The sequence below is a fragment of the Mesoplodon bidens genome, assembly GCF_964165515.1.
Source record: "Mesoplodon bidens genome assembly, chromosome: 7".
Classification (NCBI taxonomy): domain Eukaryota; kingdom Metazoa; phylum Chordata; class Mammalia; order Artiodactyla; family Ziphiidae; genus Mesoplodon; species Mesoplodon bidens.
This window is the reverse complement of record NC_138164.1, coordinates 14,668,387-14,691,511: the sequence shown is the minus strand read 5'-3', so window position 1 is coordinate 14,691,511 and position 23,125 is coordinate 14,668,387. Positions and strand designations below refer to the sequence as shown.

The 23,125-nt window shown below is 52.7% G+C and overlaps 1 protein-coding gene across 1 annotated transcript in view; it reads right to left on the bottom strand.

Annotated features, from left to right (window-relative positions):
- DSCAML1 (DS cell adhesion molecule like 1) overlaps window positions 1-14,507 on the bottom strand; it is a gene marked incomplete at its 3' end in the record, with an annotated part of 343,503 nt that extends 328,996 nt beyond the window's left edge. Inside the window, exon 1 of the mRNA XM_081238516.1 lies at window positions 14,398-14,507. Within this exon, the coding sequence (XP_081094642.1) occupies window positions 14,398-14,443 (46 nt within the window). The 5' untranslated portion in view covers window positions 14,444-14,507. The remainder of the gene's footprint in view (window positions 1-14,397) is intronic.
- Between the last annotated feature and the right edge of the window lie 8,618 nt (window positions 14,508-23,125).

Genomic DNA, 23,125 nt, shown 5'->3' with positions numbered 1-23,125 from the left:
CTCGGCTTAACTCTGAGCCGAGCCTCCAGGGAGAATGTACCGGGCAGCTCAGTGAGGTAGGCCATTAAGCCTCATTGGTCAGAGCAATTCACATCATCTCATAAAAAGCTGTGATGAAGCCATTAGCAGCAGCGCTGGAAAACACATCCATGGGCTCCTTGCTGGGGTGTCAGGGGCATCCTCTTAGCTGCAAATGCATTTGCCCTCCCTACCCGGCACTGCGTGCCCATAGCGGCTGCAGGGGGCGGAGGGGGGTGCCGGGGCACAGTGGGCAGCATAGCTTTCCCATCCACGTCCTCACGCTGCCTCCCCGGTGACAGTGTCCGTGCTGGTGGTGGAGAAGTCTGCTCGTGGAAGAGGGGACCCCAGTGGGGACCCTTGGAAGCCTGCCCAACTCACAGGGACTAGAATATTCCCCAAGGTCATGAAATCATGCCATTCTGCAAGTAAGCAAACTGAGGCTTAGGAAGTTTCTCTTCGGATCCACACTCCCCAGGTTCCCAGGAGCCTGCTTGCCTTCTGAAAGACTTCTTTATTGACATTCGGTCAACAATTATTCGTTAAGCATCTTCTACATGCCAGGCACTGTTGTAAGCACTTTACTCGTATGACTTTTAATCCTCCCAACAACCCTGTGAGGGAGGTATTATTCTTTTTTTATTTTTTTGCGGTACGCGGGCCCCTCACTGTTGTGAGCACAGGCTCCCGTTGTGGAGCACAGGCTCCGGACGCGCAGACTCAGCGGCCATGGCTCACGGGCCCAGCCGCTCCGCAGCATGTGGGATCCTCCCGGACCGGGGCACGAACCCGTGTCCCCTGCATCGGCAGGCGGACTCTCAACCACTGCGCCACCAGGGAAGCCCAGGAGGTATTATTCTTATTCCAGTTCACAGATGAGGAAACTAACGCACTGAGAGATCAAAGAGACTTTCCCAAGACCACATGACCAGTAAGTGAGGGCTCTGGGACTCAGACTCAGGCAATCTGAGCCCGGAGTCTGATTTCTTAACCCTTAGATGATTGTAACCACTGCAGTAATAAAGAGGGGGCTTATATCTCCCTCAAACACCACCTGGCCTCCAACTTCCCTTTTCAGCTGGCCAAGAACAGGATTAATATATCCACATGCCTGTGCACGCACGCGCACGCACACCCCCTGGGAGGGGGCCCATGTTGGGCTCAACATTTCAGACAATGCTTAGCCTGTGGGCGCAGGAACATCACTCTGGGGTTCTGGGTACTTCCTGAGACAACCTAGTTAATCAGACACCCTCACCGTGGCGGTTTTATGGCTTTTGGAAGCCAAAATCCATCAAGGAACAGAAAGAGGCATAATGTAGACATTATGCCTGACAAATGGACTTAGGAAGCTGAGAAAGATCCCTGACAGAGAGGAACTCAGGAATTTGTGATTCAAGGGGCAGCATAAGAAAATATTTAAGGATCAGTATGAAGTAGCCCTCAGTGATGATAAGACCAGCAGCAATACTACTAGCCAGGGGATATGGGGATGTATGTATACGTATAGCTGATTCACTTTGTTATAAAGCAGAAACTAACACACCATTGTAGAGCAGTTATACTCCAATAAAGATGTTAAAAAAAAAAAAAAAAAAAAACTACTGCTAGCCACCATGGAGTTCACTAAGTACAGGCCAGGCTGGGTGCTAGACCTGTTACAGGTGTCCTCTCACTTAATCTCATGATTCTCTAGGGGATGCTATTATTATCATCCCATTGTACAGATAAGGAAATCAAGGCTCTGAAAAGTTAACTAATTTACCCAAAGTAACCCAGAGTGAAAGTATTAGAGCTGGGCCAGAACCCAACTTTGCCGCCTTCAGAGCCTGGGGGCGAAACTGCCCTTCTGTACGAACCATACCGAAGACAAAAGGAATCAAACCACAAAACCTGGTTTTCCAGGCTTGGGTATCCCTCCCCATCCTTTCTTCCATCCCAAACCCACAGTCAATACACATTCCTGGTCTTCTCTCCTGGCTGGAAATCCATCCCACCCTCCCTGCAGAGACAACCCCCGGGGACCAGGCTTCTCTCGGCTCCGGGCCCCAGGAAGGACTGTCAGCCACAATAGCAACAGCCTTCCTGCTCTCTGGGCCTCCGATCCTGCCAGAGCCAAGGACACGGGGTTCTCAGCAACTACAAATGGGTAGATGTAATTGATGAATTGACTGGGATTGTCCAGCCACCTGTCAGGGCTGAAGAAACAGCGGATTTATAGCAAAAGGTGAGTGGCCTCATATTTCTCCCACCCTGGTATGTGAGCTGCTGTCTTCTGGGTCTGGGGGAGCTGGGGAGGATTAGACAAACCATTCATTTCAGCTTACAGCTCGGACAGTGCATTGCCATTATGAAACATCACCCTCAGGTGTAAAACAATAGCATTTTGCACTTACGTTGGGCTCATATTTTACCATCACAAGGCACCTGTCAGCCTGGAATGCAGAAGCCTTTAAATAAATATTAATTCAGCCTCACCCCACCTGCCAGGAGAAAGGAATAAGCAAATCTATAAAGGGGAAACTGAGGCACTAATCCCCTGAAATCTCTGCCATGTGCTAAGATGAAGGTTGGCACAGGGCACCAGTGAGTGGCTGCAGTAGCAATGGGTACGATCAGTCACCAGCCACGGCAGGGGGAGTAGCAGGGGTCTGGGGGCCTCACCCCCACCTCACGGAGTCTGGAGAGGCTTCAACGGTGGCAGCTTTCCCTCCTCAGACTCCTGTTTGAACCTTCAGAGCAGTGACAAAGCCTCAGCCAGCTCTGAGGAGCACAGAAGCATGGGACAATAGTCAGAGACCCAGGACAAGTCTGACAGTGCTACCTTCCCTCCTGGGGCTCATTCCTGACCTGCTGTGTGACCTCAGGCAACCCCCTTAGCCTTTCTGCGCCTCAATGTCCTCATTCACAAAAGGGGGCACTGTACCACCTTACCTGTCCCCCAGGGCTGCGGAGCAGGTAAAACAGGATATGAAAGTACTTGGTTCCCCATAATGAGGATGCAGGACTAGGAGGGATGGGATTGTTATTCGCATCCCAGTGGTTCCCCAAGGGGACCAGGGAGGCGAAAGTTACTGCAAAGGGTGGCCCGCCCCCAGCCCGCCCCCCTGCAGTCCCGCACCCGAGGGTGACTCCTGCATCCTTGAATGCTCTCCTCTCCCAGGTCCTTCCTGACCCGAGGCCAGGAAAGACTTGTTCCTTCAGGAGATTTTTACTCAGCACAAGCCACATGCTCAGCAGGACCCCAGGTGTGGTGGAAAGCATCAAAGGCCAGGGAAAACGGCCCCCACCATCCAGGAGCTTGCAAAGGAGATGGGGGCAGAAGAGGGTTAACCCACCACCCAGGGCAGAGTTCGCAGAAGGGTTTATGGCCCTTTCCCTCATTTCATTTTGGCTGTACACCTACTCCCCTGGAGGCTTAGTGGCCTGGCTGATGGTACAGAGTTCTCAAAAGAAAGGAGACTCACTGATTGAGCGCCTACTGTGTGCTACAAGGGCATTTCCTCACATAATCCTCACGCAGAGGTACGAGGGGGGCTCTGTGAGTCTCACCTTACAGGTGAGGACAAAGAGGCTCATGGGGGGAGATTTTCCAAGATCGTACAGCCAAGGAGGCCACCAGGCCAACATTCAGTCAAAGTCTGCCTGGCTCCCAAGTCCGAGCTTTTTCCAACACAACGCTGAAGAGTTCAAAGTTTGGGACCTTATGAGGATTTTCTTTCATTTCTTCTCTGGAAGCCAGTCCAAATTTGGAAAGCAAATCTTTGGACAGGAAACTCTGACTCTCCCGACTTTTCCCTAAATCTCAGCCATGCCCCCAGCTCGTTCTTCCCTCTGCAGACAGAAGCAGGCAGATTTACAGAGAGAAGGAGAGGATGGAGAAACACTTCATAAATAAAGAGAGAGAGATCAGATCAACAGCAAAGCTTCTTCTGGTCAAAGGGGAAATGGATTTTTAACAGAAAATGGAAGTTATGAGCTTGGTTGTGACGTGACCGACGGCCAGACTTAAACCCATTTAACCTTCTCCGCCGGGTAACACTGAGCACCACCCTGATGCCGTGCTTCATAAAACAGCCTCCAAATGGCTGGGAGATTAGAAGCGTAGAAATAGCACAGCAATATTTTTAAACCAGAAATCGCCCCCAGGCATTTGGGCTGCCCCAGGGTCACCCCCGAAACCTAAATATCCATCGCATCAGCTCGTCCGTCTGCCCTGCGCTGTCTGGCCATCGGGATTAGTCTGGCGAAGGAAACTCAACACCCACGCAGTCGACACCCAGGGGCCCCCCACCCCACCTGCCTGGGTTGGGATGGAGGTGTCTGGCCAACTGAGGCTTCCACCCAGGTGCACTTTGAATTATCCCCATGTCATCATCTCCAATCATTGTAAATGACAACCTGAGGGGACTGAACTGTTAACGCCTCACCACCTCCACAGGGAGAGATGAGTCACTTCTTCTCTTCCTTTACAATATTTAGTCTCATTCACTGGATCTTTCATCCAGGAGCATCTGCCAGTGCTGGAGTCCCTGCCACCTGCACCCGCCCGAGAGATGGGCAAGAGCCTGTAAGGGGTATCCAGCCCTGGGCACGGGAGCGTGGCTGGATGGTAGCAGCGGGGAGGAGGAACGGGCAGGGCTCCCCTGCAGGCCTATGAGCTCCCCGTCTCGGTCACCACTCTGTTCCCTGGGCCTAGCACAGCACTAGGCACTTGGCACAGTGGTTAAACGCCCAGACTCTGGTGCCAGGCTCCCCAGGTTTGAATCCTTGCTCTGCCCCTTACAAGCAGGGTAACTGCAGGCAAGATTACCTCGCCTCTCTACACCTCGGTTTCCTCATCTATAAAATGGGGGTGACTATATCTACTTCAAGCGTTGTTAGATTGGATGAGTTAATATGTGTGACAGTTTCCGGTACGTATAAGTGGTAGAGGTAACCACCCAAGTATTCACTGCTGTTGTTATAAATATTGTCATGATAGCAGGTAGGCAGGAAGTATATCCCACAACAAATACCTCTCACCAATGATGGTGATGATGATGATACCTTCAGACAGTAATTCTCAAACATTTCTATGCATAAGAACCACCTGGAGAGCTTGTTAAGCATGCACATCCTCAGATACCAGATTCACTGAGTCTGTCACAGGGCCAGGGAACTCTATTTCTGAGGCAGGCGGTCCTCCGTCTACACTCGGAGTAATGCTCCATAGGAAAAAGATTTGCCATACTGGACTTCAAACCACTCTCCCAGCAACAGACCATTCTCGTGGGCTTGCTTAACAGAACCTCAGCACCTCATTAAGCAACTTAATTTGGCGATCGGGTTAATGAAATGATAACGGCGTGATCAGTATACAGAACACTGCCACAGCTACACGGCTCCCGGGCCGCACACAGAGCGCTGGTTGTTTTAATGCACATGTGAGGTTCCTTAGATTCATTTGCAAGGTTGATTACTCCGCTGCATCTCCACACACAGGTTTTCATAAAAGAGATGTAGTATTTGTCTTCACTCTGTTCTTATTCCATAGTTGGAAAAACCGGGTCCAGTGAGGATCAGCCAGTGGGGTCTCAGGTCAACCACCACGTCCATCCAAAACCCAGGTGAGGACCAGGGAGACGGGGTCTGGCCCCTCCATCAGAAAACCCCGTTATGGTGTGTTCACACCTTGGAGACAATCGGAGTCTAGATTCTGAGGAGGGGAAGGGCCAGTCTCCCCAGACAGCATCTGAGCATTTACAGGCAACCAGAACTGGTTGTGCAGCTGGGACCAAGTCCCAGACCTTCTGTCCCCAAACCTGGCACGCTTGCTTTACCTCTATCCTCACCATCATCAGGGCCACCATTTCTTTTCAGCACTAATTGTGTGCCAGGCACTGTGAGAAGCCTTTTCCTTACATTACAGTGCATTTAATCCTTATGAGCACCCTCTAATGTAGCTACTGCCCAAGACCCCATTTTACAGATAAGAAAACAGGATCTTCAAGGGATCGAGTAATTTCCTAGGTGGCACAGCCAGGGCTGACAGAGCAGCATTTCAAACCCAGGCCTCCCTTCCTCTGGCTGTGTTTCTCAACGGGAGCACCACCTTCTATTCTCAGGATGTCTCCAAGATGTGATCGTCCTATAAGGCGGGTTTCTGATGAAGGAGAGCCATTTGGGGAATGACAGCTCTGAATTCTTTGGGACTGCCCCAGGCATCAGACATTTCATCCCTTATCATCGCTCCCTGCCCTCCACTATATCCTCCTTACTCCAGTGACTAAAATAACCAAAAAGCATCCCCTCAGTTTCCAAACAGCCCTAAGGAAACAGTACCACCCCAATGAGAAGCACTGCTCCAGTGCCCAAGTGGTCCCCTCTGTCCATCAGAAACAGGTTTTTTTTTTCTTTTTTCTTAAGATTCTTAGCACAAACATAGTTCCTGTAACCAGCAACCAGAAACCTCTGAGATCCAGTAAAGATCAGTCGTCCTTCAACCTACAAGGCCCCTCACCATCAGCTCCAGGAGAAGTTATGAGCAACAGCTGACAGTCAAACAGACTCTTTAATCTTCCAGCCCCTTCTAGACAGGGCCTGTCAAAGGAACGCCCCTTATGGCCAGAAAGGTCTTTCCTGGGAGTCGGCTCAGACAGCACAGTTGTCCCCAGAGATTCCTAGATTTAGACTCTTCACACTGGAGAGACTTAAGAGGTTATTTTGTTCAATCTCCTCCATTTACAGACGGGGAGAGTGAGTCCTGGAGAGTCATGTGCCCCAGGTGCACAGCTGGCCAGTGTCCTGGCCGGAACCAGACCCCCGTCTCCACCGCTCTTGCAATGCTGGCCGCTCCACTTTCAGGTCCCAGCAACCCAGGCACGGAGGGCATCATGGAGAAAGGAAATGATGTCACAGGAGGGAGCGTTAGAGGGACCAGGGCTGCTGGCTGCCCAGAGGAGAGGGCTCAGGTGGGCAGTTCATCGTCTACAAGTAGTCAAAGTGTTGTCAGGTAGAAGAGGGTTTCACCTGGGTTTCTGTGGCCTAACAGGTAGGAGCAGAGCCAGTGAGCAGGAGGTCCAGGACCAAGACAGTGGCTGACTGTAAGGGTGGGAGCTGTCATGGTCAGAGCTGGCTGGCCAGGCATGGCCTCCTTGAAAGGAAGGAGTTTCCAGTGGCTGGAAGAGCTGGAGCAGAGGAAGAACAACACTGGTGGGACAGTGCAGAGGGGATCAGACAGCTGATTAGGGGACGGATTCCATGTCCCTGAAGGTGCCTTCCAACCTGGAAGATTTTGACCCATGGCTGTCACACCCCCAGAGCAGGTCCCCCAGCCACCTTCTCCCCCATGGCTCTGGGAGGCCACCCTAGATACAGGGTGTCCGTGACCCTGAGTCAGCTGGGCTCTCAGGGCCTGGATTCCAGTAATCGCTGTGACCTCAAACAAGGTGACCCAAGGTGGGACCCTGTGCCTACTCCCCTTCCCACAAAAAAACTGTGGCGTCCCAGCAGGGGGAACACCCTCAGGGGCGTGTCCAGAGGATTATGGGCTAAACTCACACCTGAGGACCTGGGAAGGGAGCAGAGGTAAGCTCCTCCCACCGCCCCCAGGCACTGGGGCCACAGGGAATCTGCCAAGTCTACTCCATGAAGACGGTTGGCAGCCTGGCTTTGTCTCATCAGCTGTTCCCCATGTTGATGAAAAGCAAAGGCTAGGGAAATTCTCCATATGTGTGAGGCCCAGGGAGGGGGAGACAGCCACACACAGCTGTGAGACCTTCGTCGTTCCTGTATCATGAGATGATAGTAATTATACCTCACACTTCAGCAGAGCATTTATGAGGCTAAAACGGATTTGCCGCGGTTTTACATGTGTGTGTTTATATGTTGCCCTCTTCCGTTTACAAAGCATTGTCACACGCTATACCATTGTATGGCCTTCTCCCTTTTTTTTTTTTTTTGTGGTACGCGGGCCTCTCACTGTTGTGGCCTCTCCCGTTGCGGACCACAGGCTCCGGACGCGCAGGCTCAGCGGCCATGGCTCACGGGCCCAGCCGCTCCGCGGCATGTGGGATCTTCCCGGACCAGGGCACGAACCCGTGTCCCCTGCATCGGCAGGCGGACTCTCAACCACTGCGCCACCAGGGAAGCCCGGCCTTCTCCCTTTTTGTGCATATGCAATAGCAATCGCTCTGGGGGACAGCCAGGACAGGGGTTATTTTGCCCATTTTACAGATTGGGAAATAGAGGCACATGAACTATTAGGTAACGTGCCTATATTAGACAGCTGAGCTTTGTTTTCTAGGTCTATGGACAATGCTTCACACACACAGACACACACACACACACACGGAGTTTAATGGCGATGCAACTTGCCTTTGAATAACTGTTCTAAATGAAGATGGTGACCTCGGAAACTGTCAGTGCAAGCAGCGTGTAGAGCAAGGGCATGGGGAGGTGGGGCAGGGGGTGGCTGAATGGATGAGGGGATAGCAGCTGGATGGCAGGGGTGGTGCCCAAGGCTAATGCTATTCATGCTAAAGCAGCACAGGACAAACAGCTGTTAAACAGGGCACACAGGCTGTTGTGCCACAGCCCCGCACCCCGCCACTCACAGGACCCACAGGCCACAACCTGCCATTAGCAGCACCTGACCTCTGTGTCATATGCTGCTTCCCTGGGTCATATGGCTGACTGGGTTATGGAGGGAGGAGTGGTCCAGGGATCCCCAAGGTCACGGGCTGTCAAGGGTGTTCTCTATACATGAAACTACCTGAAAAACAGCAAAGTTCATCCTAGCAGGGAAAGACAGAAATCCATCCAGCTACAAGGTATGGGGGCTCACCCTGGGCAGCCCACGTACATAGGTTTATGGCATTAAATCAGGCTAGTTCTTACTGTGTCCAGTCACGGTAGAGATTTATCAACCAACCCCAGCCTTCCTTTGGTAGGTATGAGACTGGCCTTTGTCTCACCCTCAAATCCAAATCTGGAGCCAACCTGTGCCCTCACCTTTTCTACAACTGCCACCAGCTGTGGCTGGGGAAAGGGAATGTGCTGGATGCTCCCCCCGCCCCAGGGACACCCAGGTGGCTGCATGGCCTCAGCTATCTGGCTGAGGATGGGTCCTGCAGGCTACCCAGCTGATAGGTGACAGAAGGAAGCTGTGATGTCCCCTGCCCTGGCCACCATTCAGCCTTTCTTACTGCTACAAAGTCTAAGTCAGTTGGCTTGGCCAAAACTGTGGCTCATTAGTACAACCATTTGGGACAGAAGCGGATGCTCTACTTTGCGGGGGGAGGGGGGTGAGGCTGGGAGTGGTGCAGAAAAAAGAAGAGGTCTAAGGTTTATGGAAAACAAGTTATATTCTAGGTACTTCATATGCATTATCTCCTTTAATCCCATTTCATAGCTGGAGAAAGTGAGGTTCAGAGTGGTCCAAGGTCACCTACTAAGTGCAGAGCCAGGATGCGAATGAAGGGTTTGGCTTGACTCAGAATATCCACTGCACCATCGAATTGCAATCTTTTTTATTTTTCTTCGCAATTCTAGTACAGAAAATGCTCTGGTTGGAAGAACTGGGGGAGGGGGGCTTGAAGCTCTGCCCACTGGCCCTCTCCTTCTCTCCCTCCAGCCATCCCCTGAGGCTCTACCCAACACCTTAGGGCTCCACCCCACCTCCTTCAGAAACCTCTGTGGGCTCTGGTGGACCAGGGCTCTCCCAGATCATTAAATGTGCAGGAAAACACTCTTGGAGGCCTCGGAGCTGCACCTGCCAGGGTGGGATTTGCCCAGGGCCCCGGAAATGCAGACAGAATCATTCCCGAAGCCACCCCCCCCGCCCGACTGTGGGCACCCCAGCTGGCTCTCTGGGAAGGAGCACTCCAGCTGCCCTGAACTGTGAGCTCTTCAAGCATTACCCCCAACTCTTTATACCCCCATCCTTCTGACCACAGTGCCTGCCTTTCACCGCGCCCCCAACCACAGCATGTGACAGAAGGCGCCTTAACAATGGTAGAAGCAGCAGCTGGGGGCTCTTCCCCTCAGAGGCCACAACCCCCTCCCAAGCTGGACACTGACAAACCAGCAGGGTGAAAGAGCATTTTGCCTCACTTGATACCCTCTTCCCATCAGCTGCTGCTTCTCCACCCACTGACCACAGCCCTAAGCCTCCTCCATTCTGGGGGTGCACTCACCAGAAGGCAAATGTTGGCCCTGGATCCCCATAGCAGGTGTGCCCCTCTCTTCTTCCTGCAGTACAGGAGGGACAACCCACACCCAAAGTTTGGTCCGCCTTCGGGTATCTCTGCCACTGGTCACCCATTCCACCCCAGTTGCAAGCTCGGGGGCTGCCTTGCCAGAAGAAAAACTCAGTGCTGAGCGCCTGTAGGCCTAAAACTCAGAGGCAAGAGAGAAGCACCACCCAAAACATCTTCCTTCTCCCCACTCTTGCCCCACCCCCATTCCACAGAAGCAAAAGCCACTGCCTGGCTGCAACTGAGGCTGAGATCAAGATGCTGCTACTCACAGAGGGTGAGGAGGCTCTTGGCCTGGCTAGGTGAGCATGCAAACCGGTATGCAAATTATATGCAAATCCAGGGCCTGCCTTTGGGTTCCTGGCACCCTGTCATGTCTGCTGCCTGTGGCTCACCACATTCATGCACCTGGGTGCTGGTTAGAATCTACTGAGCTAGGGGCTGAGAAAGCACTTCGGAAGCTGGGGGCGTTTCCTCTTGACTGCTTCCAATGCCCCCAAGAAACACCTCCTCCAAGATCACGTGGGAGGAAAGGATCTCCCAGCTTGGTACCCGTACCCCCCAAAAAAGCTCTCTGAACATCCACCCTCCCTTCAACTCATCCACAAATAAAATCGTCCTTCACCAAGCTGAGCAGGCGACCAAGCAAGTCACAAGGGTGGAATTCCTGAAGACCCGGAGAAGGTAAGGGGGACTGGAGGTCTGCACCCCTCTGACAAAAGCCAACAGCCCATGAGGTGCCCTGTGCAGACAATCACCCTGTGTCTGGCGGTGGGGGGGCGGCGCAAGCATCGCTGGGCCAACCCCACTCTCCACCCCTGCCATTTGCTTGCCCACCTTCTCTCGATTCCTCAATCTGAGAAAAATGAGCCTATTCAGCCAGTCTACTGGGATCTGCTCAACTTCAGCGCTGCCTTTGGGTCAACTGCTTACTTGCTTTTTGTTTCTAACTGAGCTCCCTAGTCTGCTGCAGAAATATATTCAAGGCAGCTGACTTTGATGCCCAGAAATACGAAGCATCTGAAAGGTTTGTCGGGCATCAAGGCAATCTCATTCTCCCCCAAGTTATCCTAGCACCCAGGGCCTCTCTGCCTACCCACCCCCTCCCCAGTGTTCACTGGTCTTTCACCCCCTTCCACTAAGTTGTGTTTGCCATTTCGAGATTTTAAAAACACATTCCCTGAGTGCCCACCCCCCTTTTAATTAGACTCTGAACAGAGTGTTAGAGATTTTCTTAATGGCTTGTCGAAGGCTTTTAATTTGGTCTTCTCTAGAGAGAAGAACCATGAGTCCCCATCCGAGAGGTTGGGGGGGAAATGAAAAAATCAATGCACCCCACTATTTTGGCTTTTAGAAAACAGGAATTTTAGTGCCGGGGAAGCTTGCTCTTTTACACAGTAAAAATGCAAATGCAGGCAACACAGATGCTGGCACGCTGGATGTAACAACGGAGAGAGCCTCGCTGGGGTTCATCTGGCTGCCCGAACCTGGATTTGTTTTGGCAATAATAAGGCAGTTATTGAAGACTCGACAACCGATTATTAAAACACCTTCCCAGTTTAGTTCTGGGGAATCAGTCTGGGCTCAGGCTTCATCAAAAAAAGGTATTTCGAGAGGAATGGAAATAACAGACGCTTAAAACACATTCAATAACTGCTTAATTCCATCCAGAGGACGCTCCATCTCATCTTGTTTTCTCCTCCCTCTCTCTCTGCCTCCTCCCCCTCCTCACAGATGGACATACAAATTATCGCAAGAGGATATTGTTTTCTGTAACAGGCTCGAACACTCACATTTACATTTTCCTTGGTGGCGCGGGGGTGACTGGCAACGGGAGAGAAAAATACACCAAACCCCATCTTCGCCGCTCTCACCACATCAACATCTTCCCCCAGCCGCCTCCGCCACCACCACGCCACCCCGAGCAGAACAGGCCCCGGGGACCAGCCTGGCACCTAAGACCCAATTAAGGCACGAAGGAAAAGAAAGGCCTGTCTGGCAAGTCGCCCTGGCGCCCAGCGCAGATGCTGGAGCCTCTGAATGGCAGGGGCGCGGGAGCTCTGCAGACCCAAAGGCCACTTAGGTGCCGCCTCACCTGGCACCTCCAGCCTCCCACAGGCCCAAGGCCAGAGCTACTTGCTTCTCCCGTTGGAGAGGATTTTGCCCCTCGGGCCGTCCTGCCGCCTTCTGGGCCATCCCCACCTGCCCCTTCCCTATCAAATAGCTTGGGCTTCATTTATTAATGGCCGGCTTCTGGAAGGGGGAGGGGAGAGTCCATGAGGTATTTGCTAGGGGGCCTCGACTCCTGGGGAATGGGCTGCTCTGGAAGAGGTCTCCAGAAAGGGGGTGGGAGGTGTGTGTGGACAAAGCTGGGCAAGAGTGTGCCAGCAGCTCCAGCCTGTGCTTCCTCGCCCGACAAAATGGAAAGGGGTGGCGGGTGGGGAGGGAACTAGCCAGAGAGAAAGCTGCCGCTCCTCACCTTATGTATTTTTAATATTAATGTAATTAAAGCTGCGAGCCGAGCCAGCCTGCGGGGCGGAGGGAAGCAGGAAGAGCCTGGGGAGAGGGGGGACTGCGGGTGGGGGGCCCGGGGGAACAGGAGGCAGGCTTCTTGCTCCGCGAACGGGGTATGAGGGGGTGCTGTGCGGGGTCAAGGGGTTAATCAACCTAGACCAGCCTTGGTGTGTCACCCCGTGGACCCCGCTGGGTCAGAGAAACTCAACTACTTTGTCCACGATTCAGGGGCCAGCCCTCGCCCCGCATCTCAGCGGCATCTTAGCCTTCAGTCTGGCTTTGACCGGGCGGTACTTACAAATAAAATGGGGTCACCCTCCTCTCCCAAAGCCCCAAGATACTGCAGTCAGCTCCGGCAGGTTGCAGACTCCAGACCCCTGGGGCGTCGGCAAGGAAGGACCGGACCCGTCCGGGAGCGCCAACCCTCTGCTGGATTGCCCTTCCCCCATCGCCTAGGGGTCAAGAGTTGCAGCTGAGCCAGGTCAGCCGCCTGGGCAAAGGGGGTTGAGGCCGTCCCCCAGGGCGCGAAGGAGAAAAGTTAGAGGGCTGCACAGGTAAAGCTGAGCTCGTAAGAGCGTGTGTGCTTCTCAGCGCAAGGGCGCCGAGTTCGGCCGCCTCATCTCCCGCCATCTGTGCGCCCGGGGGCACGTCCTCTGCGACCGCCTGGAAGCCCGACAGCCGGGGACTGCCTGATCCCGACTCGGTGCCCAGGTGCCTCTGGTTGGAAATGACTGCTTCCAACCCCCAATCCCGGCTACCTCGAGAATCAGGTGCGCAGCGCTCCGGCAGCAGGTCTGGACATGCCGGACACCTGGACCCACCCTTAGCAACGCCTTCTCTCCGGGGAAAGCGACACGCGCCCCCCCCCCCAACCCAGGACTCGTCCCCATGTCCGCTGACCAGGAGCCGAAGCGCAGACTCTCGCACCTTGGGGCGCGCTGCCCGAAGTGGCCAGGCGGCGCAGCCAAGCCGGGGCTAGTGCCCGGGGCAGGGCGTGAGGTGGGGCTGGACGAAGGCGACCTCTAGGTTTGGAGAACAAACTTGCTATTATAGGGACCCCAGGTCTCGGGACCTCCGGCTCTCCCCGCCCTGCATCCAGCCAGGGCGCGGATAAGAGCGGTGCGGTGCCGTGCAGGGGGTCCGGGGCGGCGGAGGGGCGCGCGGTGGCAGAGAGGGAGTAAGCCGCGGCCCGGTTCCACCAGGACTCCCAGGTGAACAGTCACGGCCTAAGGAACCCTCGACTCGGAGGGCACCCCGGGGTCCCAGCGCCACCCAGCCGCAGGCAGCGGGCAAGGGGCTGGGGGAGGGGTCCGGGCAGAACGGCGGCCCGGCAGCGAGCGGGGAGATGAGGGGCTGTCTCACCACCTCCCCGCCGGGCGCGCCCCAAAAAGGCAGGCGCGGGTGGCTGGCGGGGCGGTCCAGGGCGGACTCTTACCTGGCCGCTCCCCGGGTGCCTGCCCCTCCCCCGCTGCGCCCCATCCGGAGCCCCGCGCCGGGGTCCGTCCCCCACCCCACACCCACCCCCCGCCCCGGGCACCTGGAGCCCGCCGGGCACTCCGCCTCGCCGCCAGCCTCGCGCACCGCGTCCCCGCCGCCTCCGCCGCCCTGCCGCCCGTGCGGGTCTCACCTTTGTGTAAAGAGTCCAGGAGCAGGAGGAAAGTTACCAGCCACATGCCATAAAGAGGCCCTATTCTCCGGGGAGGTGGTCCTGTGGCCGGCCGTGCGGCAGCGCCTCTCCCCCGCTCAGCGCGCTCCCAGCCGCCCGCACTCCGCGCCCCGCTTTCTCTGCTCCTCAGCCCAGCGCTCGGCGGCGGCGGCGGCGGCGGCGGCGGCTCCTCCCTCCTCGGCTCCCTGGCTCCTGTCATCCGCGGGGCTGGGCTAGGCGCCGCTCTCCCCGCCCCCCCCCGCCCCCCGACGCGGCACCCCGGCCGGGGAGCGCCGCGCGAGCCCCGAGCCCACACGGCCCCCAGCCCCACAAGCCCAGGCACAGGGGCGGGGACCCGGACCTTACGGCCTGGACCAGGGTTCGCCGTCTGAGAGGCGAGGGGTCCCCGCCACCCACCGGCTCCGAGCCTGCGGTCGCACACAGGCGTGTGTCATACATGTGCCAAGAGACCTCCCTGCTCGGGCCAAGGGAGCCCCGTGTTTCCTGGCCCAGTCACCTGGGGCCAAGGCAGCCTTCCTCTTTCCGACTCAGTTTACCCCCTGGGATGGGGGAGCACGGATGCTGGGAGTAAAAGCCAGACTGAGACCCTTTGGTGCCGGCCCGGGTTACTCCCCACCTCCAAGCTGAAAGCTGCCTGCCCTTCCAAGCCCCAGTTGCCTGTGCAAGCCTGCCTCGTGGGAAGCCCCGCTGAAGCCCGCCACCCCACCACTCTGCGGGAATTTTCCTCACACTGGGCACACTGTGATTACTCAGACATTATTTTCAATAAATAGTTTAATGTCAGCTGTATCTCGTGTATCTTCGTCCTTCATCCTTATGTCCCCCCCTACCCCACAGCTTTGTCACTAAGCAGAAATTGGTTTATTCCTTATGTCAATCTGCATAAAGTCATCATAGAATTGAATAGGGCTGGAGTGAGGTATCTTCTCAGTTACAAAATGAATGTTGAGCACCTGCTGTGTGCCAGGCAGCAGGTTAGGCGTGGGGGCCCAAGGCATTTGCTCTTTAAAATATGTTAAAATATACATGACATAAAATTTACCATTTTAACTGCATTTAAGTGTACTCTTCAGCGGCATTTAGTACATTCTCAGTGCTGTGCAACCATCACCACTATCCATTTCCAGAACTTTTCATCATCCAAACAGAAACTCTGTACCCATTAAACAATAACTCCCTATTCCCCAGCTCCTGGTAACCACTGATTTACTTTTCTGTCTCTATGAATTTGCCTCTTTTGGGTACTTCACTTAAGTGGAATCATACTCTATTTGTCCTTTTGTGCCTGGCTTCTTTCGCTTAGCATAATGACTTCAACGTTCATCCATGTTGTAACGTGTCAGAATTGTATTCCTTTTCATAGCTGAATAATATCCATTGTATGTATAGACCACATTTTGTTTATTCATTTGTCAGCGGACACTTGGGTTGCTTCCACCTTTTGGTGATCGTGAATAATGCTGCCATGAACACGGGTGTACAAGGATCTCTGCGAGACCATGCTTTCAACTCTCTGGGGAGTGGTAATTGCTGGATCATATGGTAATTCTATTTTTAACTTTTTGAGGAACTGCCAGGTGCACTTACTTTTTTTGTATAGTACTTTCAGAGTTTAAAGGGCTCTCACCTGCAATTGCTCCGTGTAATCCTCACAATATCCTTTGAAGCTTTATCACTCCCCATTAAAACAGGGGAGAAAAATGAGGCTTAGCTTGTTCAAGGTCACCCAGTTTGTATCACAAGCAAGACCGGAACCCAGGCCTCCAGACTCCAGGGCAGCACTGCTTGCTCTGCGCGTTGCTGCCTGCCCTCGTGGCCCAGATGCGTGATGTGAAGTCACCACTCTGAAGTGGATGCTTTTTCACTAGGTGTTCTGCCCTCTGTGAACACAGGCTTAGAACAGAGACATGGGGCAGACTGCAACAGGTGTTTGAGATGACCCAGCCCAGCCCTCCGCTTCACAGATGAGGAAGATGAGGCCCTGAGCAGGGAGGCGATGAACCTGCCTGGGGTCAGGCAGGCAGCGACAGAGCCCAGCCGTCTCCAGTCTTCTGGCTGATAGCTTCCCTCACCGCCACCAGCCTACTGGGCTCATTCTTCCATCCTGTTCCTCCCCTTCTAAAGGAGATGGTTGCTGAGAGGAATCCAGTTATTTAAAACTAAGCCTATTGACCCAGGGCACCTGGTCAGGCCATGCCTAAAATAAGCTGCTAAGTCAGACAGGATGAAAGGGGCTGCTGCCTGTTGGGAGGCGACGGGCCCTGAATGCGCCTGGGGGTGTCAGCACAGCTGCTCGAGCCCCACATGCTGGAAGGAGAGAGGGGGACCCTCCGCTCTCCATTTACCTGAAGTACCTCCTCTATCCTAAGTGTCCCTTTTATGCTGGTTACACCTGAGGGCCTTTCAGGGACCACAACGCTGTGTGTAGAGAGTCAGGTGGTACCCGAAGGGTGAGGTCATTCAGTGTCTCCTGAAGAGGCCGAGTGGAGGTGGGGAGCAGGGGTGGGCAGGTGAGGAGGGCAGACTCGGGACTCTCTCTAGCACAAGGAAGCTCTCTCTGTATATAATGTCATGGTTAACAGCATGACTTCAGAGCCAGAGCTTAGATCTCAGCCCAACTCTGCCGTTTACTAGCTGTGCAGTCCTGGGGAATTAATGTGTGCCGACCCCCGTTCCCTTACCTGTAAAGTGGGGACAGCCACAGCATCTGCCTCAGAGACCTGTTGTGAGGATTAAATAAGACAAGCCCCGTGGCTAGCACGCAGTAAGCACGGTAAATGTATATATCACTAATGTTATTGGCTTTTGCCCAGAGGACCTTGAACTGTAGGGGGTGGGGGAGGGAATAGCTCAATGGGAGGGGATGTTGCGATGACACCCTGCAGTCCCTATGGCAACAAGGCCAGAATTCAGGAGTTGGGAATCCGGGAAGAGGCCCCAGGAACACGGAAACAAGGTGTGCTTGAGGCTGGAAGGGCATAGAGTGACTGTCAGCAAGGAAAGGACCTGAAAACAGACAGTCCATATGCTTTTTGTATTTTCCATTTTCTAGGTTTTTGTCCCTGCTTAGTATTTAGGAAAATATCTTTGCAAGTGACAGTCTGGCTCAGATGTGTTCCGAAGTCCCCTCTTAACTGGAGTTGTACTTGGGGAGCTATGGCAGAGTCAGCAACAATCACAGCAAGGGAACTCCAGGGAAGAGAGTGGGATGCTTGTTTCACCCACGCCCACGCCAAACCCTGATGCTCTCCTCCCACGGCTGACATTTTGGAGGGGCTAATTTTTTATTTTGATAAAAGGGACAATTCCTTCAAAGTTCCAACTTGGATGGAAGCCCTCACACCCACACACAAATATATGCACACCAATGTGAGAACAAACACAGTTGCCCAGGCAAACATCCATGTGTACAGGTAAACATAAATATTTAATGACAGGCACACCTGTGCTCAGATGCAATTTGAATACAATCCAAAAATCCTGCATTGACACCTTTGCATATGCCCTAATACATTTGTTTAAAGCCTCAAATGTGTGGGATTCATTTCCAGCAGGGACACACTGCTCATTTAAAAAGTGATTAATTAATTTCAATAATTTGTTGCATCAGAATGCTGGGTGATGATGTAGCTGGTGTGTGTGTGTTTTACCAGTGCCAGTTGAAGCGGCTATATGAAGACACTGGAAGGTGAACCCTTTCCAATTCAGGTTAATCATGGATATTTGGGGGGTATTATTTTGCCATGTTACATTAGGACTAGAGCCATCATGAGAAACAACAGATGTTTTCATTGTTTAACTCAAACAACAGCTTATATATTTTGGATAATTTTCTTCAAAAACAAAGGCATATAATTATTTTAGCAAAGGCTTCTTATTGCTCTGAAATTCTGTAACAACTTCAGCATAAATATGGTTTTCATAAAAGGAATCAATACTGAACCAGGTCAATGGTAAAAACTTCACATTTGGGGTTACATAGCTAACTTGGGATTGACGTTTTTAGTACTAATTCATTGATTGGAGGAGAAAAAAACAAATAAGGATTTCCCCACCTTTTTTTCCAATTTGTAATTGATTTTAATGTTATATGAACAGTCTTGGACTACGATTCAGAAATCCTTGGTTCTAGTCTCATTTTTGCCACCTTAGCCAGCTGTGTGATCTTGGACGAGTCACTTTATCTTTCTGGGCCTCAGTTTCCTCACCTATGCACATTCTCTAATGCAGGCAGAGACAGAAATACGTATTTTCACGCACTGATACTCAGAAGCAAACAAAAAACACACAAAATAAACAGTTTTTGCTTCAACATGCACGTATATCTAAACTACTTCCATCTTCTTGAGATGAGGTGAATCATTGCAATTAATAGGCTATGGTGCCTATATAAAAAGGTAGTATGTGTCATTACATTACCCGGGCATTCCTTAAACCAAAATTCTATATGCTTAGCTCCGAGGATGTCTGGGTACATTTTGCCACTTACCCTCTCAACATTTTGGATTCTAGTATCATGGTCCTAAGCTCACGGAACAAAGGGCCCCAATCCCTGAGGCTCCTCCCCGACAGATGGCGTCTCTGGGGTTCCATGGCCCTTGTTCAAGCCACTGTCTCAGGAGGGTTGGTCAGGGGCTGCAGAAGCCCCCTCAATAATCATGGCCTCTCTTCCGCAGTCCCCTCTCTGCTCCCAACCCTGAAACTGGCTGAGAAGCCAACCCAGAGAGGTTCCATGAAGCCGGAATTCCGTGCAGCTGAAGCTCATTGCCAGGTCTCTCTCAGGGGTGGTGGTGGGGGAGGTGGGCGGAATCCAAACTAAGAGAGAAAGAAAAACAGGAAAATTCCATAAGTGGGAGCTCACTTTGCTGGCTTCCCGGGTTATCCTGCAGTTCTTCTGACCCACGAGGCACTCACAAATGTGTTCATCACATTGTATTGAAGCATCTTCTCTCCTGGAAAGCCTGGATGCTATGTTTTTCACTCCTTCTTTCTCAAGTACCCGGTGCCCCTTCTCTACCTGCGTAAGTCCCCTTGTGCAGCAAGGCCTGGTCAGGCACCCCCAGCTTTCTAGGACCAGCATGGACCAGCCCTCCTCTGGTCTCTACCTGCTGCAGACATCTTCTTGGCCTGTGGCACTCATCCCTTCATCCTGCATTGTGGCTGCTTATGCACATATCTGACTTGTCTCCTCTTCCAAACACTGGGTTCCAAGCCCTTTCGGTTTGTACCTGCAGAGCCTAGCCTGATGCCTCCTCACACGAGGGGCCACTCAGTGCCGATTTAATGACTAGACAAGCTCATTCTTACAGGGTTGCAAATACCCGATTACAACTTCACAGGTCATGCCTTCCAGAGGCATGTGCTTTAACTGGAATCAAAGCCTTAAGCTTTGCCCTTCTCATATGAGAGTTTCTGGCCTGGAAGAGTGAGTCCCGGAGCTGTAGGAGCACCGACCCTAAAGCTGGAGTCTCAGCAGATGCCCGCTCAGCCAGCATCACCATCATCTTCCTCAGGACTTTTGGGATCCAAAGGCTTCACATTTTCTTTCATTTCAGATCCTCGTCCAAAACAGACAGATCAGGCCAGAAGTGTTTTGTTCATTGTACAGATGAAGAAACTGAAACTCTAAGAGGTTTGTGATGTGCCCAGAGGCAGATCTACCATGAAACTAAGACAACTTATGCTCCAGGGTCCTGTAGGGCCCCACGAATAAGTTCACAAAGTCAGATGGTATTGGTAATTTGGTAGAATACTACAGTTGACCTGCAATCAATTATGGCTTCCCTTCTTTTCTACTCTGATGTGCATTTGGGGTCTGGTGTGCATTTGGATCTGACTCAGGATCTCCCAAAGTGAGTGAGTGATGGATCCATTCGATTTGGGATTGGTGAGATATATTTATGCGTAGAGAATGGTTGGCACTACTGTGTAGCCATCCCAGTGTAGGGAATGGCTGCAGGAACGCAACCACCCATCGGGCCAATTCACTTGGCTTTGTGACACGAAGCTTCAGGGCCCAAGTGGTATCACAGCATGATTATGGCCTGAGGTGCCTGCACCAGAGATGTGTGTCTTGGAAGAGAAACCAGGTTGGGAATGTATGGAGCCAGGAGCTGGTGTGTAAAATTGTGAACAGAAGAAATGTTAAAATAAATTTTTAAGGCATTATAGAGGTGTGTCAGGCAGTGAGTTCACACAAATATTGTTATTTGTCCAGATTGTGTGATATCTGTGGTATTTGTCAGTTTTTTCAGAATTTGTCATTTGTGGCAATTTCTTTTTAGCATCCTAAATAATCACGTTTGTACCTCATTTTGTATTTATAGTTGTGTATTGTTTTCCTTAAGGAGGTCCCTTCGAAGGGTCTAAGCTTCAGGTCCTACAAAACCTGAGTCCATCCTAGGGACTTGTCCTGGGTCAGACCATGGAGGCTGAGCTGGGCCAAGAACCAGGTTTTCTGGATTCTGGTCCAGGGCTCTTCCCACCACAGTCCCTTGCCTCAGAGTATCACACAATGTGTAATTTATGCGTTTGTACAGTACCGCACACACAGAGGATGCTTAAAAATGCCACAGCCCCTGAAGAGATTGTCCTCCGTGGTGAAGGCGAGGTCAAGGTCCGGCCCATAGAATTGGCCTTGACTTGGATGCTCAAAGCCCTCTTCCTAGGAAATCCGGCCACTTCAGTCCACAAACCAGAGGATCTCAGGGGTGGAAGATAGCTTAGAGTCCCCCTCTACACCCGTTCTGTGGGACAACAGCATGAAGGACTGAGATGCCCCTCAAAGTCCAGGGGTTGTGGAAGACACCAGGAAGCCCCTCCAGCCACGCTGAGCAGAGAATGTCCACCTGTGGTGGGGGCAAAGCCACAGAGCCAGAGTGCCACAGTGGCAGGTGGAATGCTGTTTGGGATTGCCAAGGGAATGGGGGACACTGTGTGGGAACGGTGCGGGGGTACCAGCCCAACAGCCATAGACTTGGCGAGGAGGCCGGCCGGTGCCTTAGAGCCCACCTGACCGGCCCCACCTCACACCCCCCAGCTTTCTCCACCCCACCAGATAGGTGCTAACAGTCCCTGGTTAAATGCTGCCAGGGACGAGGGGCTCCCTCCCCACACAGAGTTCATCCTAATTTGACCCTCTGTGATCATGCACACTTTTCTTTACGGAGCCCAACCTGCCTTAGCCCGCTGGAGTTCACGGGCCCCGCCAGATGACAGCTTTTCAAATATCTTAGAACAGCCACCATGGCGCCGCCCTCCTACAAGCCTTCCTTTTGCCAGGCTAAATATCGCAGCTCTGTCAACCTCTCCTTTTCCAACATAATTTCCAGACCCTTCCCTCTCCTTGCTTCCCCTTTTGCACATATTTAACTTTAACAACATCTCTCTTAAAAGCAGAATGGCCCCAACACTCCAGATGAGATCTGAACAGCTCTGAGAACAGGAACTGTCACCCCCTTGGTAGGTATTCGACTTTCTCTGTGGCTCAGTATTTGATTGGCTTTTGGGGGCCAACACGCCAGTAAAGCTGGCCCTCTTTCCCATGAACTGCTGCTGACCTGTGACCCTGATGTGGATTCTTGGGGACGGGGTCAGGGTGGGATGCATGATTAGACACATTGCTTGTTGACCGCTGGGACAGGAAATGCTGCCTGGGTCAAATGGCATCGCTTACACACACCGGCTAAGACTCTCAACGACCCCTGAAGTCCTAGCTCAGCCCCAGTGACGGGGGCAGACTCAGCTGAGAATGCAGGCACGAAGAGCGGGAGGCCCAATTTCAGACCACGTGGCATGAAAGCGGAGCATCTCTACCACACGTGATCGTACTTAAACCCAGCTGAAAAGGCAAAAAGGTTTTATACTGCATTTCCCAAGAGTTTCATGAGAAGGAAACAGTTGATATGCAAAAAGTGAGTTCTGGTCAAATAGGTTTGGAAAACACTGGAATAACCAGAGGTAAATAGGTTTCTTTTACTGTAAGGGCATCCCAGAACCTTTAAAACACTATTGGGTGTTATGGATACAGTGTGAGGTATTTGGGAAGGTTTCCCACTTTTCCTGGTCTGAAACCTCTGTCCTTTCACTGGCCGCTGCCCACCCTCGACTCAGAGGAAGCACATGTTGTCGGTTTATTTACACTTTCAGCAAGTTTGTGCCCGGCCCCTATGCAAGGAGCTCCCAGCATCCCTGGAAACTCTAAGGCAGGTCCCTGCCCTGGGGAGCTTGTGCTCAGTGGGGAAGGAGACGTATAGAGGACAGCATGCGGAGGTCTGTATGCTGAGCCTAAAGGTCAGAGTGGGAAGGGGGCTGGAGGCCATCTATTGGGAGCACCCTGTGTCACAGAGGAGGAAATGGTGGCCGTGCAGCTGAAGAACATCCAGGCCATACAGCCTGAAGGTCAGCGGCAGCGCTTGGATGCAGGGCTCCTGAATCCCAGGCCTGCACTCCGTCATGGCCCAGGTCGTGTTGTCCTCTGTCTCCGGCCCATCGACTGGGTAGCCCTGCCCACCACTCCATCCTCAGTAGCCACAGGGTTGGGTTAAAAGACTTTTAAGATCCCACCTAGGGCTGAGATTCAATTAGTCTGTGAAGACAGCTGCTTAAGCTCAGAGAAAGGAGTGGTTAGGAAAAACTAAGGCAGGATGTGAGTGGGCCTGGGTGATGGCAAGAGCCTGACGAGTCAAAG